We start from the raw sequence: 10708 nt of genomic DNA, 5'->3' as shown, positions 1-10708 counted from the left end.
TAAGCGATCTCGTGTCTATTACCAACCGCGTCCTCTCCGGGTTTCGAATGGTTGCATGTTCTGTGGTGAGGCTGTTGTTTCAGTATGATATGTTAGATAAAGGAATAACGACAGACACCAATGTTAGGTTCAATAGCCTTGTTTGTGCATTGTACGAATGGCTACAACTGGAGTCCGGGGAACAGTCCGGCTAGTCGATTACCTATCAACTATACTCCGTAACAGCTGTTGCTATAGTAACAGGTACGGAGAGAAGACAGTGGCGCTGGTGAGCGACAAATAGCGAAAGGTGTTGAGGGTTTCTGAATGTGAAAGAGTGAGGAGGAAAGACGTGCGGTTAGGGAGGCTGCAAGAAGGGGGGAAGTGACGGGTCTGCTTGAAAAGAAAGAAATGTCGGAGAGGATCGCTTCATCATGTGGAAACCTTTATGACACCACGTCACTCCTTCTCCAGTACTGCAAAGGTGAGTTCACTTTTGACTTGCTTGCAGCTCCGAGTCGACCGGTTTTGATATGAACCGTGGCACACTGCTGGGACTGTAGGTTTGCATGCACCTGTTTGCAGGTTCCCTACCAGTTTACACGAAACATACATGTAGCTCGAGCTACAGATTATTGAATAGAATGTTAGCTTGCATCGTTAGAATGATCAATGGTCGATCTATCCATCCATCATGGAGCAGGCTGTCGTGAACTTTGTTAACCCACTGCTATATTGTGATAGGTGTGACCCAGAGCCATGTATTTAGAAAAATATTTGGTTCAGGTGTAGCCGAGCTGCCAACCCTCTGACTTTATGTAAAATATTTTCCCGACTGGGGGAAAACAGATAGGCTATCTCTATGATATTTAATAGTGGAACTATTTGCATAATATGGTTTCACTGTTCCAGATTAAGTGTAATTGCCTTAGAGAGAAGATGAATTACACTGTCGTGGCTTCATCTCTCTGTTGTCATCTCTCTGTTGTAAATTAGAGAATGGTGTTGACTTTTTGAGGGGCAGCAGGGTCTGGACATGACTGTGGTGTAAAGGGTGATCATAACAATACAGCTCATCAAAGAAAAGCTGATGCAATGATGCTGTAACTGGCCACATCACAAGACCAGGTTCATGCACGTGAGAAGAAAAGAAAACACACACCTCTGGTAATGTTTTTTACTCTACAGTATTTAGTTATATTTTATGCACCCATGCTATCCAATACAATTTGACAAGGTTCACAAATCCAATTATGCACGTAAGCAGTGGGATGAAATTGAACTGCGAGTAAACATAGGATATTTAAAGGGACCGTGTAGCGTACCTAAATAGACTTGAAAGGTAATTTATGTATTGCTGAACAAAAATCTGTGAAACTCAGGTTCTGTGTATTGGGCTACATGAAGGTCTAAAAATAGCTTATCATATTGAGTGACAGGTGGACAGACATGGAGAAAGGCATGTCATCTGTTCAAATGGCCAGGCTGTCCTTACCCTGTAACCATGAGAAGATATTTCCCATGGCAGGGTCTACTATGCACAGTACCCAACCGGGGTGTCCAGCCATGGTCTCCGTTGGCCAATGCCTACCCAGCTAGGACATAATGTTCTGAGAACCATATTTTCTCAGAGCTTGGTGAAAGTGTGGTTGTCCTATGGTTATTTTGCATACAACCCTACCACAACCACTGTGAATGGTGCAGGACAGTTGCTTGGCTTTGGAACATTCCCAGCACATTTAAGTCACTTGACATAAAAAATCAACAAAATCTTGGTATTTCATTACTTTAACAGAACGTTTCCTAAAAGTTCACACATGGTTACATTTAATTTAAATTTTGGTAATGTTCTAGCCTCGTACGAACCATCCTGATCTCACAAGCTTACATTCTGTTTCGCTACACGGATATAATCTTTGGGCACAGAAGTAGAAAATCATAACAACAATGGCTGCTCCTGAGGAGGTTGGTGTTGATTCTTCTATAGGAGCAGTTATATCAGAACTGGAGGACATCGCTTCATTGAAAGAACAGCAAATAACTGCACTGAAAGATTTTCTCATGGGAGATGTTTTCAAGTCAAATCATATTTTATTTGTCACATGCGCCTAATACCAGAGGTGTGGACTCGAGTCACAAATATGATGACTTGCAACTCGACTGACTTTAACACCAAGTACTTGGACGTGAGCCTTTTGACTCGAACTGACTTGATACCCTCCCCAATCCCAAATATGAAGAATTATGCTATTAAAAAGTGTGTAGCGCGTCAACTCTTCATTTAACGGATTACAGTTTGGACAGCAGCCAATCAAATTGTGCCCGTGGAGAAAAAGTTGCGCGTGGAAGTGCAGAGGAATGTCGGCGGGTGAATTCAGATGGAGCCCTTGGAAAGATGATACCCCAAATTATTATTTTCGGATATAAAGACTACGCTGTAGTCAACACAAAATGGATTACAACTTGCAAAAATGCGGGAAGAAACTGCTCAATTACAGATTTGAACAATACCAGATGAACAAAAGTGTCACAAGTGAACCACAACAGTCTCCAATCTGACAGTTCATGGAGACCCGTGTAGGGCAGTACAGCATGAATCATCCACAGCAGAAAGCTATCAACAATGCAATACTGTCTGACCTGGTTATCGATTGCACCTTGCCTCTGTCTATTGTGGAAAACAAGAGTTTTTGTCACTTTCTGTCATTGGTTGACAGTAGGTATAGCCCAGTGTGTCGTAGAACATTGACATCAAAAGTATACATTGTGTGCAAAAGGCATGAGGAGGTAGGCGATGAATATGTAGTGAGGGCCAGCCGACTAGAGCATACAGGTCGCAGTGGTGGGTGGTATAAGGTGTTTTAGTAACAAAACGGATGGCACTGTGATAAACTGCATCCAGTTTGCTGAGTAGAGTATTGGAAGCTATTTTGTAGATGACATCGCCAAAGTCGAGGATGGGTAGGATAGTCAGTTTTACTAGGGTAAGTTTGGCGGCGTGAGTGAAGGAGGCTTTGTTGCGGAATAGAAAGCCGATTCTAGATTTGATTTTAGATTGGAGATGTTTGATATGAGTCTGCTGCCAACATGAGAAAGGCATTCACGGTGTGCTTCCCCATTGATCAAGAAGATGAAGTACATGACGAAGATCACCTTGATGACCCAGAGCTCTGGAATGACCTAGCCCTGGAAGACCAGCAAACGGTGGATGCTGCTATTGCAAAAAAAACAGCGCTTGCAGTGTTTTGCCCACACTCTCCAGCTCGTGGTGGGAGATGGCTTGAAAGAAACACAAGAGATGACTCCTTCTCTTTCAAAGTTATCAAAAATCAGCTCACTGCTGCATACAAGCACAACATACAAAGAGGTGTTTGAGGCTGAATTTGGGGGAAGAGGCATCCCTGCTGTTGTCAACACAAGATGGAACTCAACACTGAGACAAATGAAGGTAGTTATCCAATGTGACCATCTAAAGCTCAGGCATGTTCTAGAAAAGTCTGGGCACAGGGAGTTGTTGTTCACAGTACGGGAGTGGAATAAATTGAAGGAGTTGGTGGACATCCTGATGCCATTTGGAGAAGCAACAGATATGACACAGGTGAGAAGATGGCCACAATCAGTTCTGTTGTTCCCTCGGTCCTGTCCCTGAATCACCACCTGGCGCAGCGGAAGCCTCAAATCCATTTCCTGAGCGTCCTGGTCAGAAGTCTCCAGGCATCCCTGAACCAAAAGATTTCTTGGAATCTTCATCAATGTGAAAATGGCCAGGACACAAGATGGAATCACTGCACCCTTTTCAGATCCAGTCTACCTCAAACCAGCTGCCTTGGATCCGGCTTTTTCTCTGATGTGGGTGTAGCACCATGTGCTCTTCAAGGAGGAGGTCAAGGAGGAGGTGGCACAAAGAGTGAAAGGTAAATTATTATTGAGTTTAATGTAACTTTTTTTCTCATAATTTAATCCAATTGACTGCAACAATAATACTTCTTCAGTTTAACCCACTGCATCACCAATACTCTAATACCGACCTTTTTGTTTCTGCTTTTACATGTTTTGCCAGAACTGATTCTGCAAGATGCTGCAGGGACTGAACAAGATGTGCCTCTTGTTGATGGGAAAGAGCGAGAGGACTATAGTCTTGAACAAGAAGAAGGGCTGTTTGCAGCATACTGTAAGAGGCAGAAGAAAGCTGTTGGGACCTCTCCAGCACTACAGCTAAGTCACTACCTTGACATATGCGAAGGACAGAATGCCCTCTTGTTCTGGGCAATGAACATGAAGGCTCTTCCTTCACTGTCCCAAAGGGCCATCAGGGTCTTGGCAGTGCCTCCAGTGCCCCGGTGGAGCGTGTCTTCAGCCATGGTGGCATCATACGGCGGCCTTGTGCACAAATGACTGACAGACTTTTATTGAATTTGGTATTTTGCAAATGCAATGTATCGTAGGGCCCTGAGCTAAGAGGAAAAAAATGAAACTGTTTATGCATTACACACACACTCACACACGTAGTCTCCATGTTCAGGTTTTATCTCCCATCTTTGGGATCAGTATTTTATTCTCAGACATTCAGGCCAGTGTTCAAATTGTAGGCCTACTTGAATTTTAGTAGCAGTTGTTTTGCTGTACCTTTTTAATAAATGATTGTAACTTTATGGCAGGATTGATTTAAGTGTCTAAAGTATATCTGGAGAGAGAGATTTTGTTTTTGTTGTCTTGTTGTTTTGTTGTATTTCCATGGAAATATAAAGTTTATTTGGAAAGTAATAAATATTGTAATAAACCTGTTGTTGAGGTTATTCACTGTAGCTCTCTTGTTTTACTAGCCAATATTCATACTGCCCTTGCAAGTCATTGCCACTCTTTCCCCTCGGTTGGCACACAGTCTTACATGGAACAGGTTCTGGAATGGGAAGGGACAGAATATCCCCCTTGACTTACACCTGGAACACCTCAGCTTCTTGAAGGCATTTTTGAAGGGCCTGGGTCCTAACATGACTGAGCAAGCAGCAGACAGGATTATCAAGTCCATTGGTGTCCTCAAGGACTTGATGGACACCGCAGACGCTGAGTTAGCAGCATTAAAGTCTAGTGGCATCCATCATGCTGCTCGCCAGACTGGGGACATTCTAGCCTTTGTGGAGGTTGTCAGGGAGGCAGAGCTGTTCAAAACCCAACCGGGCAGAGTTCACTGCATTCCCTGGTTTAAACCGCAACATTTTCTCAAAAGTGAAGTACAGTGAGTTTGTTCCCATTTTGATTTGAAACAACTTAGGTGCCAGGCTAGCTGGGGATGTGGATGGCTTAGTCTGACAATTAAACCCTGTCTAAGAGGTAGACCGTGATTGGGAGTTAAGGGGCAGGAGTAGGCTAAATACACTAATGTTGTCACTGTAAATATTTCTTATTCATTTGTATTTATCAGTACAACTTTTGCTCAGATTCGTACTTTGTTATACAGATAAAAGCAAACGTTGACTTATGCGTCTTGATTAATTCATAATGTTAAACAGTTGAAGTGAAACGACACCACTGACCGTTTTGAGCAACAGTTGTGACGTTTTGCATTTGGACAAGTAAATACACACAGATGGTAACAAAGGCTCATTTCTGAGCAGTCGTTCAACTAACTACTATAGAACAATGTCCGCAGCATAAATTGTGCCGTAAATTACCTGTCTTATGTACTGTGCAGTGCAGTACATCAGAAAGTATTCACACCCCTTGACTTTTTCCACATTTTGTTCTGTTACAGCCTGAATTGATAATGTATTGCATTTAGATGTTTTTGTCACGGGCCTACATACAATACTGCATACTGTTAAAGTGGAATTATGTTTAATTAATTGTACAAATCAATTAAAAATGAAAAGCTGAAATGTCTTTGAGTCAATAATTATTCAAGCCCTTTGTTATGGCAAGCCTAAATAAGTCCTGAAGTAAACACTTGCTTAACAAGTCACATACTAAGTTGTATGGACTCAATCTGTGTAACAAATAACCGTGTTTAACATGATTTTTGAATGACTACCTCATCTCCGTACCCCAAACATAATTATCTGTAAGGTCCCTCAGTCGAGCAGTGGATTCCAAACACAGATTCAACCACAAAGACCAGGGAGGTATTCCAATGCCTCGCAAAGAAGTGCACCTATTGGTAGATGGGTAAAACATTAAAGAAGACATGGTGAAGTTATTAATTACACTTTGGATGGTGTGTATCAGTACACCCAGTCACTACAAAGATACAGGCGTCCTTCCTAACTCAGTTGCCGGAGAAGAAGGAAACCACTCCGAGATTTCACCATGAGGCCAATAGTGACTTTAAAACAGTTACAGTGTTTAATGGTTGTGACTCCACAATACTAACAGAGTGAAAAGAAGGAAGCTTGAACAGAATAAAAAATAATACAAGACATGCATCCTGTTTGCAACAAGGCACGAAAGTAATACGGCAAAAAAAAATTACAAAGCAAATAACTTTTTTTTGTGCTGAGTACACAAATCCAATAATACACATTTAGTGAGTACCACTCCATATTTTCAAACATTGTTGTGCCTGCATCATGTTATGGATGTTTACTACCAGTCAAAGGTTTTAGAACGCCTACTCATTCAAGGGTTTTCTTTATTTTGACTATTTTCTACATTGTAGAATAGTGAAGACATCAAAACTATGAAATAACAAACATGGAATCATGTAGTAACCAAAAAAGTGTTCAACAAATCAAAATATATTTGATATTCTTCAAATAGCTACCCTTTGCCTTGATGACAATTTTGCACGCTTGGCATTCTCTCAACCAGCTTCACCTGAAAGGCTTTTCCAACAGTCTTAAAATAGTTCCCACGTATGCTGAGCACTTGTTGGCTGCTTTTCCTCCTCCACCTCCTCCATGCTTTACGGTGGGAAATACACATGCGGAGATCATCCGTTCACCCACAGTTGGAACCAAAAATCTCCAATTTGGACTCCAGACCAAAGGACAAGCAAGTCTCTTCTTCTTATTGGTGTCCTTTTAGTAGTGGTTTCTTTTGCATCAATTTGACCATGAAGGCCTGACTCACACAGTCTCCTCTGAACAGTTGATGTTGAGATGTGTCTGTTACTTGAACTCTGTGAAGCATTTATTTGGACTGCAATTTCTGAGGCTGGTAACTAATGAACTTATTCTCTGCATCAGAAGTAACTCTGGGTCTTCCATTCCTGTGGTGGTCTTCATGAGAGCCAGTTTCATCATAGCGCTTGATGGTTTTTTCAAGTGAACTTCAAGAAACTTCAAGTGAAGAAACTTTGAAATGTTCCGTATTGACCGACCTTCATGTCTTAAAGTAATGATGGACTGTCGTTTCTCTTTGCTTATTTGAGCTGTTCTTGCCATAATATGAACTTGGTCTTTTACTTGGTCTCTCTATCTTCTCTATTAGGGCTGAGGAGTTTTGCAGGATAAAAAAAAAACGTAATGGAGCTAAAGAGGCAAAATCTTAGAGGAGAACCTGGTTCAGTCTGCCAGACACCTTTCAGCAGGTCAATAACATAACACACAAGGCCAAATCTACACTGGAGTTGCTTACCAAGAAGGCATTGAATGTTCCTGAGTGGCCGAGTTACAGTTTTGACTTAAATCTGGTTGAAAATCTATGGCGCCACTTAAGTTGTTGTCAAGCTATGATAAACGACCAATTTGGCAGAGCCTGAAGAATTTTGAAAAGGATAATGGGCAAATGTTACACAATCCAGGTGTGGAAAGCTCTTAGAAACGGTTTGAATCTGGTTTTCGGTAGGGTTAGTCTGTTGTTGATATAGTCCCAAAATGATTTGCATGTCAGCGATCAAGTTTTCAAGATATATAACTTTCAACATACAGAAATACAGCCGGTATGATGCTTTCAAAGTTATATCTCCAATTCCCATGTGTCCTATTTGTGCTCGAAGTTCCAAAAAGATGACCAAAAATAAGCTAGCAATGTTATTTAAAGTCTCTTATTGAAACATTCAGTGAAAGTTTTAATGAAGTTATTCAAAAACCTCAAAATAATCATTAATTATTGTCACATACCGGATAGGTGCAGTGAAATGAAGGATCCAGAGTAAAACGTTGTCAGAACCTCACTGCAACCTAAAGAATAAACGTTCCCAAAACATTCAAAATGTGCACTTCTGTACTCAGAACATTTTAAAAAGCGTAGTTTTACCAGGTTATGAAATCTATGGCATCGTTCCTACAACCAATGTGAAACCGAAAACACATGTTCCCACAACTTGTGCTAATGTGCCAAATGTGCAATTTGGGTAGCCTGGATGTGCTGCAGACTTAGGATCTGTTCCAGGCTGCGGATCACCCCGGACGGTAGAATACAGAGGGGAGCAGCTCAGCTCCTCTGCCAAAAGGAGGATGAATTGGCTTTGGAGCCATCTTGGTCAGGGTTGACCAGCTCCTTTACTGGTTGCTGTGTGTGTGTGTGTGTGTGTGACCAAAGTTCGAGTCTGGACTCTGAATGGTCTGGTGCTGACGATTTAGCACGTAGTGTCACTAGAGGTTAATTAAGCACTTCAACAGCTGAGATAGCAATTGAGTGTAAAGGTGTATTTTTTCCCCCGCAACAAGCTATTGCTGTGTCTTTTGTTTCTCTCCACACATAGGGTTGTGTGTTCCTTCCAAACGCCTCAAATTTAGTTTAATCTGTTCATAGAAATATTTTGCCAGTGCATCTGTGGAAAGTCCAGGTGCACTTTTGCAAACTTCAGACGTGCAGCAATGTTTTTTTTTGGACAGCAGTGGCTTCTTCCGTGGTGTCCTCCCATGAACACCATTCTTGTTTAGTGATTTATTATGAATGCAAACAATAGAAGGTAAAAGGCTTGCAAAGGTTAATGTGCTTTTAACTTGTGACCATCTGGCCCATTTGTCTTATTGACTGACTCAGACGGCGTGCAACAACAATGGCTCATCTATTAGGAAATATCAGACCTACAGGTCAGTGTTCAGGTGTCTTAACCGTTTTCATGGTGTGACAGCTGGTAGTAGGATCCCCTCCCTAGGGTTTGCTCACATTGTTACTCATGTAGACGCTGGTCCCCGTGGTGTGTGTGTCCTCCCATGACTTCCTTGGAGATGAAGGCAGAGGGCTAAGTTGTGTCTATCATTCTGTCATTGATATAATGTACAGTATGATTCCAGCCATGCCACGGTGTGGCTGATGTGAGCACATGCACATGTATCTGTGTGTTAGTGAGTGGGTGTGTTTGTGTGTCATGAATGGAGGAGACTCGGATCCCACCCGCTGCAGTCTCACTTCCTGGTAGTGCCTGGCTGTCTCTGCAGCAGAGTATAGGTCTGGCCCCCAGCCAAGCCAGCCTCCCTCCCAGCCTCAGGCTGCATCCACCGCTGCTGCCGCTGTGGAGGCAGGGCTGCAGGGAGCAGTGTCCTGTTACAAACTGTGACTCGCTGCTTGTCTCTTTGTGAGCTGCACGTACCGCTAGGGGGAGGAGAATAAGGGGGGTTGGTCCAGGAAGAGGGAGGCAGAACAGGCACTGGCTGTAGAGGAGAGGAGGGGAAAACCCTACATAAGAAAGAAGCCCAGACTTGGCATCCCGGGAGCCCACAAGAGAGCTGAGGAGAGCAGGCTGTCTGACGGAGTGACTGGCTGGCTGGCTGAGTGATTGAGCATGACAGGTAAGGGAAGGCAAGCAGAGCCCAGAGCCCTATGAATATTTCAGCAGGCTTTGGTTTCGCCCCCGACCTCCATTGTCCTCTCGCATCACATAGGGGTTCATCCCTCTCCACCTTATGCCATATTGCTAACCTTCCTTCCTCCCCTCCCATTCCCTCTCTCCTCTCCCCATTTACTCATTTTCATGTTATATCATTAGTAGCCATGCATTTTTAACACTGAGGCCACCTGCTTTAACTGTGCTTAGCTGTAGCTGTCCTTTGCCTGTGCTGTGTCATCTGCTGGAGGCAGTAAAGAGAAAGTTATTGAGCACGCATCATAAGCCTGCAGTCTGTCGGACAGCTACTGTGTGTAAAGTAACAAGGGTGAAGGCTGTTTCATTAACAAAGTAATGGGACGGCGTTCACGTGGACTCGTTGTTGAATAATTGGGTAGATTTAAATGAATGAATGATCGCACTTAATTCATTACCAGCAACGTTTCACTGATGTGTTTTAGTTTGGGACATGGGGATGGGTGGAGTAAACCTCCATAGCTGTGGTTGTTTTGTACCTTGGCAGTGTTATTTACATTTGCTGCAGAGGCGATTTGAAATCTTATCAATGCTTTACTCAGCAGATTTCAAATTGTGACTAAGGTTATAAAGCACGCCATGGTTAATTCACAGCATAAGCCAAGTAATTCAATTTGGGGAAATAATCTTGCTGGTTATTTCCCTAATGAAAAACGGTACCTAATTCCCCATAAAATCCAGTAGGGATTTGTCATGTCGGAGTATCCAGTTCGACATGTTCTTTCATTTCCCCTCCTGCTGAATAAAAACCTCTTACAGATGTTGGGATTTTTAAAGTCAAACTCTCCACTCTGCCCAATTTTGAATATGTGTGTTCTTCCACAATATTTCTGACTGAGAGATGAGATCATTGGTTCCACTGGGTCTGACAGGCAAAGTAAATAGGCATGTCAGTCAGTGTTTGCATTATACTCAGAAATCATGTTGGTAGTACTGCATGACAGATGCATATTAGTCCAGGTAGAATTCTCATATGCAAATAAA

General features: G+C 42.6%; 1 protein-coding gene across 2 annotated transcripts in view; it reads left to right on the top strand.

The window, feature by feature from the left end:
* Window positions 1–375: 375 nt before the first annotated feature.
* LOC115141559 (echinoderm microtubule-associated protein-like 1) overlaps window positions 376–10708 on the top strand; it is a 36396-nt gene continuing 26063 nt past the window's right edge. The window contains exon 1 of one of the 2 annotated variants that reach the window (XM_029680536.2): window positions 376–463. In XM_029680536.2, the coding sequence (XP_029536396.1) occupies window positions 391–463 (73 nt within the window). In that variant the 5' untranslated portion in view covers window positions 376–390. Of the gene's footprint in view, window positions 464–9567; window positions 9654–10708 lie in introns of those variants that run through there. The other variant, XM_065000208.1, reaches the window with a different exon arrangement.

The sequence above is a fragment of the Oncorhynchus nerka genome, linkage group LG14, assembly GCF_034236695.1.
Source record: "Oncorhynchus nerka isolate Pitt River linkage group LG14, Oner_Uvic_2.0, whole genome shotgun sequence".
In the NCBI taxonomy this organism is placed as follows: Eukaryota; Metazoa; Chordata; class Actinopteri; order Salmoniformes; family Salmonidae; genus Oncorhynchus; species Oncorhynchus nerka.
This window is presented reverse-complemented; position numbering and strand designations above follow the sequence as displayed.